Here is a 15,596-nt window from a genome sequence, read left to right as displayed (position 1 = left end):
ATAAAGACAAAATCGGTAGGTACAACATACAGTCAGAAACACACCATATACTATAATGGGGGTGGCCACAACGAGGCTTGCGAGCCGCATGCGGCTCTTAAATCAATTTCGTGAGGCTCTTGAACCAAACTTAGACTAAAATTAAAAGTAAATAAATCTTCCTTCATTTGTTTTAAAATGAAAAATGTATCTTTATTTTATAAACATTGCTTTACAATGTGTGACTCAAATCAAATTAACTTTATAAATTTGCGGCTCTTTAAGTTAAGGTTAGTGGCCAACCTTGCCATATAGCATTAAACACGGTACCATTGGGAACAACTTCCAAGCCCATCACTTGGGGAGACCAGTGTGATTGTTATTTGTGGGTACGGACTTATGGGAGATATTGGTTGTCTAAATACTAAGTAAATATGGGTTCCCATAACCATATCTGTACAATATTAAGCCAACAAAAAACTGCCTGTTTAATGGAGATTTGTTATGTAAGATAGACCCTACTTATGTCATTTTGGTTTTTTCTTAAATTAAAAAAAATGTACCAACAATTGCAATAACTATATTTTCTGTTTTTGACATTAATTTAAAATTAACACAATCTAAGAGGACGCCTCTTATAGAACCTTATATCACCAGCTAATATCACCTAATATAGACTTGAAATAATTATATTTCATATATTTTAGTACTTTATTGTTCCTTGAACAGGGTTTAGTTAAACACCTGCAGTAACATTTAATGATACTGAAATTCAAATTTGCCAAATTTATTCATCAATTTTACTATATAAAAATTGTGTTAATAAAAAAAAATACCATTAACAACTAAGAGTAAGATATAATATATCATTTAAGCTATTTTCGAAGTCATATGCGATGAAACACCTTCAGGAATATTTTCCAAAAGTACCTGCAACATTTTTAAAATTTTTGTAATTAAGATTAGTTTAAATTCATTAAAATGAAAATAACTCACTTTGGTTACTTTAAGAGCAACTCCTTCCGGTAAATTTCTTTGAACATACTCCAAAAAGGTTTCTGCAGTAGAACCAGTAAGCTTATGGAAATGAATGAACCTAAACCACGTTCTCACTTCATATTGTACTCTACACCTTTTATGGACGTGAATGGAACGTAATAATGTGTACCGTTCATGGTGAGCTTTACGTGGGGACCAGCTAAAAATAAAAATTGTACACTATCTTAACAATTCTTAATGACATTTTAACTTTAAATTAAATAATAGAATATAACATAACTAAGAAAATAAATCTAAAAGTGATTATCTTCTCATTAATAATTAAAACCTTCAATATTTTATAAATGGATGGTATGTAAATGTATATATTTAAAAAAAGTTAATGTATCAATAGTCATAACTTATAATAATCTACATCAGTGGTTCTCAAATAATGCACAAGAGGCACCACGAGCACGTTCTAAAGACATCGCCATCTATGGCTCAAAAAATAATTTAAGATGTATAGAATTTTTTTTCAAAAATTTGTTATTTATGAGTATTTTTTTTGTCCTTTTTTTATGGTATTCATAGCAAGGCACCGTGGCTATATTTTATCTAAAAAAAGAGCATTACAGAAAAAAGTTTGGAAACCGCTGACCTACATTATTTATTTAACTTATGCTATTTAATAGAAAAAATATTAGTTTTAATTTTTTATGATTTTTTTTTTTATCTATAAAATTACTATTTAATAGATTATTTTGCTGAAAGGTAAATATAAAATTCCATACTAAAGTCTGAAAGTATTGATTTTAAATTGTTACCTTATATAGGTAAGTCACAAACACCTACATTTTTATCTAATTTACATTTTAGATACCTCATAAGAATACATATCTATTAAATTATTTTAATATATAATTAAGCATAATGCAAGAGGGCACCAACATTTTCAATACTATACTATTAGTAGTAACCCACCATTTACCGATTTGGATCCCTAGTTCATTAGCAGCCATAGTTGCGAATTGAGTGTAACTACGCAATACTGCACGATCATTGCTACGACATTCGAATTCTATAGTCTTGTATAATTTATCCAGTTCTTCATCCTAAAGTTGTAAATACATGAAACAAAGTTTAGTACTACACAACAACAACAATGATTAGTGATCATTGATTGATGACAACTATTAATCATTGATCTATAACTACAATGTTATTTACTTGAACAGTTACAGACGCCAAATCATTTTGTTTGATATTACTCTCTTCGGATTTTAGTGGTTTGGCGCATAATGATCTTGTAGATAAATTAAAATAAGAAGGAAACAACACCGAAGTTTTTCTTCTGTTTAATAAGGTTTTCAAGAAGGTTGTCATTTTTGTGTTGTCAACTCGTGGTCACCCGAAAATATTGAAAATTATTCACACGACTCAAAATTCAAAAAGCTTAACTTTAAAGTTTAAATGGTTTAAATTTATATTATTTTATATCACGGTTAAAGAAGACCGTGCTTTACTGCTTTATATATTATCATTTATCACAGATTATAATATAAAACCTATAAAACAGTTTTATATTTTCTGTAATATTATCAATATTGTTCTATGATATTATCACAGAATATTCTGTATTACTCTATGGATACTATGCTATTCCTATCACTTATATTTTATCATAACTCGTTCTATGACGATGAAAATATGTACCAAGTACCTCCACATCCCCTCCCTTAGATCATATACAATGGATGGAACCATGTCCTATCTTGCCCATGTTGGCAGGTTGAAGCACATATTACTATATTAGCGACGAGTCGCGAGATGAGATGAGCGATCTGCGCATGCGTGCATGTATACTCTTCGCATGTTTATTTTATTAATAAAAACGCGGGATATTCAAAATAATAATATAGTTATTTATTTTATTAATTATTTATCACAGAACATACAATATTAGCATGGACTAAGATATATCTTAGTCCATGAATATTAGTTATTACTACTTACTGATTTTTAAATAATATTAATTTTGTTATAATAGATGAATAATAGATTTGTATATTTAATATTTATATGAGATATGACGAATTTTTAGTATGAATTCCCAAGGAGGATGCAATTTTTTTAATAAATATGTGACGAGTATACATGCGCATGCGCAGATCGTGCATCTCATCTCGCGACTCGTCGCTAATATGTGCTTCAACAAATCGGAACATGGCTCCATCCATTGTATATGATCTAAGCCCCCTCCCACACAGTCTATCGTTTCCAGCATGATAAAATAAAGATTAAACTATTTATTTATTTTATCATGGTTTCCAGTCCTCTATAATAGGTATTTTAATTCTTAGTCCGTGGTGAATGGTCATTGTATACTATTGTAGTCAAAGCATAATATACATCTGATCTGTAGACCTAATACATACTTCAGAGTTTATAATAATCTGAAATGTATAGGTACAAATATAAGAACATAAATAATTATGATTTATTAGTATGTATTTACTAAGTTTCAATGAATTTTTATTTGTTATTAATGAATACTGTTGATGCATGATTATAAAATTTATAATAGTTTGTGTAAGTAGGTACGTCTTCTACAATTTAGGATTAAGAAAATTGATACTTTGATTGTTGTCAAAAAGTCATCAACTGTCATTAAAAAAAAACTTAATGTCTTCACATGTTTAACAAATTTGCTAGCCATACCAAAATAATTGCTGTAAACAAAATTCAATGTCAACTATGTTATATCAATAATCAATATCATTTTAAACTTTTATAACTTTAAGCCTTAAAATAGTTTAAAATTTTTAAAGTATTTATGGCTACATCAATTTCTTGAGAGGACTAAGAAATTACTTAGAGATTTATGTTCTGATCTACCAAGTTATAAAATGTATACCTATCAGTTGAAGAGAGAAAGATTTTGGTAGGAAAGGCTTCCGAGCACGGTTCTAAGAGATTGGTAGTTGCGCAGAATAGGTTGCGAGTTATGTTGGATACCAAAGATGTCACCAAATACATGTTCGGTTTGTGGAAGGTGATGGGCCAATATTTAGTTCCGGAATGGGTCGCGAGAATTGTATATACCACTTAAGATTTATAAAATTGTAGAGAACCATACATATTGTGTTGTTTGTACGATAGGCCCTGCTGAGGTATTTGGCATTGTAGTTATCACCTATGATAAAGTATTCACTATTAGTACTAATGTAATTTATATCATCTTGGAGGTGAACATATTGTTGACTGTTGAGGTGTAGTAAAATAGCACAAGTTTATAAATGAGGTTGACAAAAATTTGGAAGGGTTTGAAATGACAAGGAGGATTTAATATAAATTGCAGCAGCACCATGAGCAGAGCCATTTGGGTGATTTGTTTTTAGGAGTTGATAACCAAGTATAGGAATGCGAGAGTATTTTGTAAAATGTGTTTTAGACATCAATATCATCGATATCGATACATTTCTCTTGAAGTAGGTACTAACTGGAGTTTATTTGATGGTTTTTGAGACCATTTGACATTTGAGTCAAGTAGCGGATTTATTAGTGATTTAAATTCATCAAGAAACTTGTTTATGTCTGATACAGGAGGAGGAATTATGTGGTTTGGGTGTGAACCTGAGGTAGCTTGAGCGTAGGTTTGGGTCGAGTTTGATGTATGAGTTGGGGGAATTACCACTGGATGCTGGTTGACTAACCTGTATAATTTTCTTATGATTAATATTTTTCGGCAGGATATATTTGACCCTGAACCTGCAAAGATAAACAGATAATAAATATATGTAAAATAGAATAATGTTTGAGGAATAGTATGTTCCTTCACGCGAGTAGACGTAGCAGGTAATCAATTATATATGTTAGTTCCCATAGTTCCTACATGGTAAAAACAGGTACGTATAGATAGTCCCTATACATTAGAAAAAATGTGTAAATATGTATTTACGAATTTTCAGGAATAAATATAAGATTAAAAATATTTAAAACAATTGCATAAGGCATTTTCACAAATAAATTAATAATAATTAAATTTGATATGTTAAATTAACTTTAATTTGTTGTATTAAATTTTGTATAAACTTTATACGCTTTATTGATAATTTGATAAACAATTAATATATATCTATAATATATCAAATGAATCAATCTTTCTCTTGAAAATGTGGGTGTGGCAATGTTCTAATAGAGTCCATATGACAATTGACAAACGCTTGTGAAAGTTTTCATTTAAATTTTTATCACCGGAATCTTCATTTTTTTTAAATTATTGAAATTCTAAAACTTTTTCAAGTAAATACATATATAAAAATAAAAAACACAATTAGTAATACGAGACGAAAAATTAGTCAAAAATACGAAAAAAAAAGATTTTATAAATTGAAAAATTTCAGATTATACAATAAACAAAATTAATTAATACGACTATGTTAAATTTTTAAATTTTAAAGTTATAGAAATAAACATGATAAAATTTAAAATATCGCGTTATACCTACGATTTTTATTATATTATTTACTCATCATATATTACACTTATGTGTAAATAAATCTTATCCATTAAACAATAATTTATAATGTTATATTGAATATTTAAATATTCGGAGTTGATTTCCGAAACTAGAGAACGAATTTGATTTTTGGGATCTTGTTAGATTCACATTGGCTAGGAGAAGTGCAGTGAAAACTTTCAGCACTTTTTTTCAATAGTTAATTCACTACAGAGCATAAAAAAAAATTAACCACATTTTATACCAAACGATGACTAAGTGGCCCAGCAAAATATGTTTTCCAAAATTAAGATCTTCATCACATTTTATAACTGTTGCATACTGGCATATGAATTGTGAAATCATATCACAGGTTCACTCCACCGCAGTAATAATAGTATAAATTATTACCGCCAAACGGCTAAATTTGGGACAGTTTACAATAGAAATTCTATTTCATATGATAACATTAAGATTTATTAATCTAGACTTATTTTCAATGTAACTTTTTGTTTTTGGTTGTTTGATTCTTTTAATATATTCTATAGTAATAATAATATCATCAAAGTATAAGTATAATATTATTTGATTTAATTAACTCTGCGAAAATACAATTAACTACAAATCTCTGAAATGTATTTTGGCCATTACTAAGCCCAAATGGCATTTTACAAAAACTCATATTGAACCAATGGAAATATGAAAGCTGTATATTTTCTCGATAACTAAGCTTCATCCATGTGGTTTTTTACTTCTTAATAAATCAATTTGATCATCAATCAATGGTATAAGATGAATATCTCTATGAACTATCTTATTCAATTCTCTGTCATCCACACTTAGTCTCAGCTCCCAAGACTGTTTATTAACCAAATCTAATTTACTACTATACTCTGATTTACATTCTCAAATTAAACCCTTATTCGGTAAAGCATCTATTGTCTCTTGCAATTAATGTTCTTCGATTAAAATAATCATCTCGGTTGGAAACCTAATACGTTTTGATTTTTAGGGTAATTTCTGATAGTTGGCTGACTACTGATTAAAAACCTTGATCACTGTTACCACTCAAATACATGTTTTTATATATATAAATTCCATATCCTTCCTAAAATGGTCGGGTAGTGTGAAGTAAAATTTAGGAACAACCTTATCACCCACGACATTAATAATAACTAGGTGAAGAAATTCATCGAAAAAAAAGCTGCTAAAAAAGTGGATATAACTTTTCTGTACAGTAAACTACAATAAGTCAATAAGTGGGTTACTGTAATGGATGAAAATTAAATTTTAATTCAATGATAAGTATAATATCATTGTATACGAAAAATGATTTTAAGCGGAGGCTTTGTCAGTCTAGAACTCTAGAATATGTTAAGCTATATTCATAATATTGTTTTTATTTGAGAAAAAAAAATTTTGCTACCTATAAAATAAATTCCAAATTAATCAAAATATCAAATCAGATTCGTTATGCGCCTGACGCGCTCAGTCGTTCATGGTGGGTAAATACAATTTATTAAAAAATATAAATATAACTTACACTATATAAGGCATTAACGACAATAACTAATAACTATTAACATTAGAATATAAAGAATACTCTAGAAGTCTAGACATTTTCAGTATCCATGGTTAATATAACTAACAATATAACTCAAATTTTTATTCTTGATTATTTAATATGTAATTTCATCCAAATTTAAACTTAAAATAACTATAAAAAAAACTTTGTTTCTATAGTTTTTAGATTTTTTTTGTAACAGAATTAACTATTTACGTGGAACCTTGTTTTAAATTTCTAATCTTTAGCTATAAAATGTAAACGTTTAATACATTTTTAACAACTAAAGAATTTGTAAATTTTCAATTAAATAAATTTTGTCAAAATTTTAACTTTAAATGGATATATAAAAAAAAACGTGACTATGTATTTTAAATATTTTCCAACTGCTATTATATCAACTTATGACTTATGAGACATATCCTTTTATTAAATTTTCAAGTTTTATAAATCTTAGATTTAAAAAGATACATTTTTATGAATTTTTAACTAAAAATAAATTGCAAATTTTCGTAATTTTTACGTATTTTGTCAAAATTCTAACTTTCAATTGTTACTATGTATTTTTAATATTTTTTAACTTCCATTGTAACAATATATAATGAGCCTTGTATTAATTTTTTAAGCTTTTTTACCTAACGAATAAAATTTTATTGTCATTTATAAAAATAAGAACTAAAAAGATTAAAAATGTCAAAAGTCTATAAATAACTTAAAAAGAGTTCAATCCACCGTATGAATATTGCGTATTATACATTAAAAGAAAACAAATCTTAAGGCTGATTCATAAATAAGAAATAACGCACAGCTTAAACTAAGATAACAAGGGACTTGAAATTTTCAAGTTTATGTTTAAGTCATATAGACTATTATTCTATATTTTTTTCAAAATAATGTGTAATAATAAAGGATTTTGAGTAAATAAATTTAGAAATGTTTGTCTTTGGTTGCAGACTTGAACAGTAATAGTTGAAATTAAGAATTAAAAATTTTTTAATTAATAACTGTTTTTTCTAGTAATTAATGTGTAAAATATTATGGGTAGTGGTAATTTTATCTAATTCAAAATCTCAATTTTCTACAAAATTTTACTAATTTACTAAAAATACGAATACCATTCAAACCCTGTGTATGGAACCTTTTGGAGGCCGCTTTCCGATCCCTGCACACCATATCATTATCACTGTAATTAGTCGATTATATCTTAGTCCGTGACTGAACGAAGTCAAGACAAGAGGACACACGGCTGTGGCCTTGAACACGGTATCCAGGGGCGGAATATCTCATCAATTCAATATTTTAGGTTTTTTTTAACATCATAAATTTTTTTTTTATAAATAAATTAAAATAACAATATTATAGTATTTAATTAATACACAAATTTAAGATAATTTATCTGGAATCGTGATTTATTGTAACACACTAACACACAGGTATAAAGTATATATACTAAAAATAAATGGAGGTCCATGGACGTATCAATATATATTTCGTATATATAATATATTATTATATATACATTAGTGGGGTCACCTTATAGTTGCGTCCCAAAAAAAAGGTATACAAGAATTCCGTCCTGTATTCTTTGGGATGCAATTCGTGTATTTTAATCAGGGGTTCTAAAAATAACTAACAAAAATAAATAAATAAATTGCACACATATGTCGTTCGTTGTGAGCTTGAACTCTTTTCTGTCCATATTCTTCCGAAATATAATTGTTGACTAAAATAGTCAGCAAAATCTACAGTTTCGGAATTAGCCGGTTGTATTTCAGATAGTTTAAATAAAAAAAATCACCAACTTCCTCTGTACTTAAAAATGATAATCCAAAAATATATGGTAGATTCCCAACTTCTCCATTCAACCCACATTCTTATTTCTTTAGCTTAATCCAGCTCTTGTATCTTTCACAACCACGATTGTCCTAGGTGAAACCGGCATCCTTTTATCAATTTTTCTGAATTACTTTGTGAATAGAAACTTCAAAGTCAAGATTGTTAAAAGAGCCGTGAATTATAAATAATTGGCAACAAAATTTTGTACAATATTCAAACATGCCATCAACACAATATACAGTTTCAATTTTACTTAAAAATCCTAAATTTGATTTACATAATATAAACATTACTATACCATTAATAGAATCATTTAAAAACAAAAAAGGTTAAATTTCGTTTGTAATACAGTCAATAGCATTTTATTATTGTAATTGTCAATTATTTTCAAATGCTTTTGGTTTTCACTTATTATATTTTGCATTTCCATTCTAAACGTGTAAAAACTAAAAAGTTATACGGGGGGTATAGCTCAGGTACGCCGTTTATGAAGAATGAACAGCAGTAAAAGATACCTATACTAAAATCAACAATATTATTAACAGTAGATACTGTACCTACTTAATCAAGTATTTTATATCAACTTGTTCTAGAACATTACGAAACTTTAATGTTGTATACACATAAATATAATACAAAGCTTTACTAATAATCGATAAGTAGAATAGAAGTCGTGTTTAATTGTCCACAATGACGATCAACGAACTTGCTTTAACAATCAGATATCGGCAATAAAATCCATCTATTATCGATGTTTATATTATTACCGAAACACCATATCAGAGCTCAGGTTACCTTATAATTATAATTGATATACCTCGGAGTACCCCTGAAAACGAAGTAAAAATTCTACTACTTATTATAACCAATATAGTGACGCAATTCATGTACCTATAACTTTTTAACAGGACGCAACTAAAGTGCTCCGACGTAAATAGTTTAATACCTGCTACTAGCAGGTGGCTGCTACCTGCAAACAATAGCCGACGATCGCAGAATAGATAGCAGGGTTCTAGTTCCGTTCACCACATGGTATAGAGTATATAGACGGAGATTTGGATTTTAGTGCTTAAAATCATGACGTCACGTTTTTTCGTTACAAAATATTTTTTTCAATTTACTACACCAGGTCCACGATTAATATTTTATTGTAAGCAATAACTTAAAAATTACTGATTGTCAACAAAAATTCATATTAAACAGATTAACTTGTAAACAAGTCGACAACTTCGATTTATGGCTAATTTATTTCATTATTAATACATATTATGCATAACTTGAATACTAAAGGGGGTGTCACTCGATTGTGGTCCAAAGTAACTTTTTTACCTTTTCCCCTATCCCGATAGCGAGACCCATACATAGTAGGGGTTGCTGTAAATTGCGTCCCGTTTCAAATTTTTATTTTAATTGCGGCCCGGGTATATTTAATACATACGTAAATTGCGGCCCCGGTATATTATATACATACGTAAATTGCGGCCCCGGTATATTTTAATATATTTGCCTACTTAAATATTTGTGATTGTTATATAAATTACATTAAGGGTTACGAAATCAATTTTCCTTTCCATTTTTCAAACTTAGGACTGGCAATATAATTGTATTCATATTAGTATATGGTTAAAAATATTGGTTTTGCTGTTTTGTTTATAATTAAAAAATATATAAGTAAAAATGTGTGTAGTGAAAAAAATAGTATTATAAAAAATTCGAATTAATATACTGGTAAAAATTATAAAATAATTCCCGCACATAGTCTAACTGCTGAGTAATTTTTTTTGTTTGCAATTCATACATTTTGTCATGTATAAATGATTCTTTATCAGTCATTTTTTTGCTTTTTGTTCCTTGACTTCTTAATATAATATACGTATCACATTGCATGTTTTTTAAAATTTCAATAAAATTAAATATGTTTGGGTGTGACGAATTGAACGAACTATTTAATTTTTTATGAAATGATTCACAATTATTTGTAGTGTGCATCGTTGAAGATACAAATTCAGCCCATATCTATGGTGAAAACTCCGCGTCGTCGGTTATAAATGTTTCTAATATGTTGTCGGTAAATTGTACTATCCTATTATAGTATTATCTTGTAGTTGCAATGCCATTATATCAAACGCAAAACAATCTTCAACCATATCACCACTTAAAAAAGAAAGCCCAAAAAATAATTTAAAAAATTACTTATATCGGTATTATTTCTTTGGTAATCCTAGCTGCTGTATATTCCTGTACCAACTTTGACCAAGGTGAAATCTACACCCTTTTACTTTAATAGAAGGCCAAACATATCTTACAGCATTGTGAATAGCCTTTTCAAGATCGGCATACAACCGAATAGGATTAAATTGTAAGTCATTTTTTTTGCACTCTAAAACTGAATGATGAAACACTAGTAAATAACACTGTGTAGTCTTCGAAGGTAGTAAAATTTAAACGAGTGGAACATAAGACTGATTTATTGCACAATGAACAGTAAATAACTGATGGTATAATTTTGGGCAACTTTTGAATGTACCATCTACAAATATAGCATCCGAATCGCATAGCACTTTTAAATTGCTTAATGTAGAGAAACCTAATATATTTGTTTCTTTACTATTTACTAGCAAAAAATTTTCGTTTTTGTTTGTTTTAAATTCCATTTTTTTTAAAAATATTATGTAATTTCAAAAAAGTGGCTGGTAGTTTTGGTAGTATTTAGTATAGAAGCTCGAGCATTGTGTAGATTTCTTTTAATTAATTTTACGTCTTGTGTAGTTAAAGATTCAACATCAGAATTTTTTAACTCCGAATGAATAATTTTAGATGGCCTAGTGGCTAGTAAAATATCATCAACGGCTTTTCTTTTTAAATTATTATTGAGTTTTTGACGATTTATAATTTGTTCCGAAAGTTGTAGATGGTTAGGTATGATCTTTAAAACTATCAATACATATACTCTTATTATTAAATTTAAAAAAACGCTTACAAGTTTTGACTGTACAACACCAACGTTGAATATTATTGTTCAGAAGTTTTTGAAAACGAAATTTGAAACCATTAACTATTTTCAACGTTTTATTTTTTTCACTTTTCATAACTTCCATTGTTATTAAAGCAATTTACGCAGTATATTATGGTAATTTTTTTTTATATATATATATTTCTCACTTTAAACCCAATGGCCCATGTAGCCAAAGGTATTATTAATAATAATAATAAAAAAAAAAAGTATATTATAAATGTATAACTATGACCTTTTTTGCGGGACGCAATAATTTACCAACTCCGCATAGTAGGTAGGAAATACTATTAAATTGGTTATTAAATCTAATTAATTCTTTCCAATTGTGTCCAGTGTTAAATCCAGACAATTTTTCTGAGAGGGGGGGCTTTTTTTCACTTTTTTGTCATTAGTGAATGGTGATACGTAATTTTAGTATTATGAATTATATCTATTAATAGGTAGTTATTCTTATAACAATTTATAATTTAGACATTTCAAATTTATATAAAAATACAAAACAAATTACTAATTTTTAAATTTTTAAATCAATCTAAGGTCAATCTAAGGTCGTCAGATACTCGGATATTATTAACATACAGGTACAAACAACTAGGTAATATGAATTTTTGTTGACAATGTGTAATTTTAAGTTATTGCTTACAATATAAATAGTAGGTAGGTACTAAGTAGGTACGTACCGTACGTAGTTTTAGATTATATCGTAATCTAGCCGTCATCATAAATTGTAAGTCATAATAATTATTTTACGTTATCTTATAACTGCAATAACTTTGGGAAAGTTAGTAGATAGTCCTATATTGGCAATATGGTATAAAAACATTGATATAAATAAATTATATTTTATTGAACGCCATTAGGTGCGGTAATCGTAACGGTATTGTGCATTTAATAAATAGGTACATTTTGTTGAAAGTCAGAAAGTTGTATTTGTCAGGGGGGGGGCGAATGCCACCACTGAAGTATACCTGGATTCAACACTGATTGTGTCCGATACTTGTTTTGACGTAAATATAACTATCGTATTCACAATTCAGTGAATTCACACGATCACAAATAGACCCATATAAACAAATTAACAATAAAAATTTTATACAAACCCAAATTACAAAATTAAAAACTTTGAAATATCTAATTTTGATTTTTAAATAATGAGTTTTAAAAATCTACCCCTATCACTATAATTTAACACTACGATTAGTTTTCTAGTCGACTCTTTATTGACTATATTTGCGGCTGACATAATATTTGTATTACATAATATCATTTTTTATTGTAAGAAAATTATGAATTTAATATTTGACTATTTATTAACTTTTTAATGGCAAATTATTATTTTATTCTTTGTATATAACTCTATTATTGTAAACCATTATCTATTTTAATATTTTACATTTATTGACTATTTACTGACATATTAATATTGAATTTCGTATATTTTTTTATTGCAAACAATTCATTATTTAATTATTTGTTTGTACATATATATGAATATTGTATACTGTATATTGTATATTGTATAATATTTAAAATCTTAAAAATACAAAATATACTTGGTATGTATTTAAATACTTTTGAATTTATACTTATTTAACATTAAAATACTAGGTAATACTTTATTATTTGGTTAGGTTAGATCAGAAATTAATTTATGAAGTTTATTATTCAATTCTCAAAATTTGACAACATTTTCCAATACTGTTTTTAAAATATTTTCCAAATGGCAAATACTTATTAATTTTAAGTTATTTTGTTTTCACCAAAATTTAAGCACTCATCACAATACTTTAATATCACACATGTCCTCCCTCATCCTCCCAAAAAACCCACCACGCAGACTAAAGCGAAAATGGTGTAGAGACCTACTAAATTAGTAAAGGAGTTGTTACCATTGGGTTTCTTCCTCATCACGTCATTCATGCTACTTTATTCTGTTTTTTATCTTATTTGCTTATTGTAATTATAATTACTGTGTACAGATTGTAAATTGTCTTTCCTAATAAAACAAAAACAAAAACAAAAAAAAAGTTATTTTGTGAACCAATGTGAGTTGGGACGCTATCGGGGGAATTATATTTAGGATAAAATATGACTACCTGTATTCCAGCCGCAATCGGGCAACTCTGACTAAAGGTACATTATACCTGCTACCTGGAAGGCTGAAAATATACCTGTAAGGAAGCAAACAAAAGCCGACGACAGGTAGCACGATAGATGGTACTAGCAAATACTATAAATGACAATACGAGACAAACAATGATAATAATAACAATAACAATACTCGGACTCGCTTTAAATGTCAAATACTGATTTTCATATTACATTAATAAAGCGGAGACCGCCCAATATTAAAAAGCCATATCTCGCTAAAAATTAACAAAAATCATAATCCGAACAATAAAAAAAAAACCTTATTCATTTAGTACACTATAATATGGGTTGCCATTTAAAAAATCAAAAGTTAATAGTGGTGCACTAGTTATTTCACAAAATAAAAATTTCATACAGTTTAAGAAAAACATGAAACAAAATATTATACTGAAAAAAAATGAAAAAAGTCAATACTTGACGAAATAATAAGTGTTTAATGATAAAAGAATCACCCTGTATAACTATATAAGGTCTTGTTCAAAATTAAGCCATACAGAATGTGTAAATGAACTGGCTACAAAGGATAAAGACCAATTAATGATGATTTTATAACTATGAAAGAAGAATGTTACTTACTTTTACCATTTCCGGGCACTTCAAAATTTGTTGAAAAAATATTTTGTCTTTTTAATAATAATATGGAAAATTTATTGATAGACAATAAACATGGTATAAAGAGTAAAATGTTGGCTAAAATTGAATGTTACACAAAAATATGTCCCAACATTCGTCAAAATTGTAGATTTTTATTTATTGATAAAATTTTGAATGTAATTATCAATTCTTTTTAAAAAAAATGTAATAACGTACGAACTGACGAACATATCAACAAGTAAAAAAAAATGCATTTATAATAAGGTAAATTATAATGTAAGTACCATTATATTATACCTTGATATTCTTATTTTATGGTTAAGTTCCTATTGTACTTGTATGAAATATGAATATTTTTTGTAAATAAATTGTAGGTATATAATAAGTTTTAAATATAAAAATATTAGGTAATATATATTTAGTATTTTACAGCTGATCAAATTTTTCTGTCACCTTTATAGCTGAATATTACAGAAATACAAATTACAATCCTAGAGCGCGTTAGTTACTTTATTAGAGGATATACTTTTGTCGCGATTTTTGATATAGTATATACTATATATTTGTCCCGAATTGTCATTTATAGTATTTGGTACTATAAATATATATATACCTACATAGTGTACGACTAGTTTTTAGTTTTGTTCGCCAAGTGGTAGTCAGATGGGGGATCTTTTCGCTTAAGGTCATGCTTATTCGTTACGAAATATTTTTTTCCGGGGAACAAAATATGCACTTCACCAATCCCCTCACGATTTTCAAAATTTTTTTTTTTAAGCGACTTGTTTTTTTATGATTAAAACGATAGTGTAATTTTTTTTACCGGAAACTATTATTTTTGAAGTTACACGATTTTTTCGAATTTTTTTGAAGTTTAGTATATAAAAAAATTACACCATCATTTTCAGCATAAAAAAACAAGTCATTTAAAAAAAAAATTTTGAAAATCGTGAGGGGGTTGGTAAAGTGCATTTTAG

At 27.7% G+C, this 15,596-nt stretch overlaps 1 protein-coding gene across 1 annotated transcript; it reads right to left on the bottom strand.

Annotated features, from left to right (window-relative positions):
• Positions 1 to 750: 750 nt before the first annotated feature.
• Positions 751 to 2,554, bottom strand: mRpS10 (mitochondrial ribosomal protein S10). The gene is made up of 4 exons (XM_015512686.2): positions 2,188 to 2,554; positions 1,942 to 2,072; positions 976 to 1,177; positions 751 to 909 (listed from the first exon to the last, which is right to left on the bottom strand). Exons 1-4 carry the CDS (start codon positions 2,341 to 2,343, stop codon positions 850 to 852), a joined length of 549 nt encoding a protein of 182 aa, XP_015368172.1. The 5' UTR covers positions 2,344 to 2,554; the 3' UTR covers positions 751 to 849.
• Positions 2,555 to 15,596: the final 13,042 nt, after the last annotated feature.

This window comes from Diuraphis noxia, unplaced genomic scaffold, assembly GCF_037042655.1.
Source record: "Diuraphis noxia isolate RWA-SAM2 unplaced genomic scaffold, SU_Dnox_SAM2 contig0003, whole genome shotgun sequence".
Classification (NCBI taxonomy): Eukaryota; Metazoa; Arthropoda; class Insecta; order Hemiptera; family Aphididae; genus Diuraphis; species Diuraphis noxia.
This window is presented reverse-complemented; position numbering and strand designations above follow the sequence as displayed.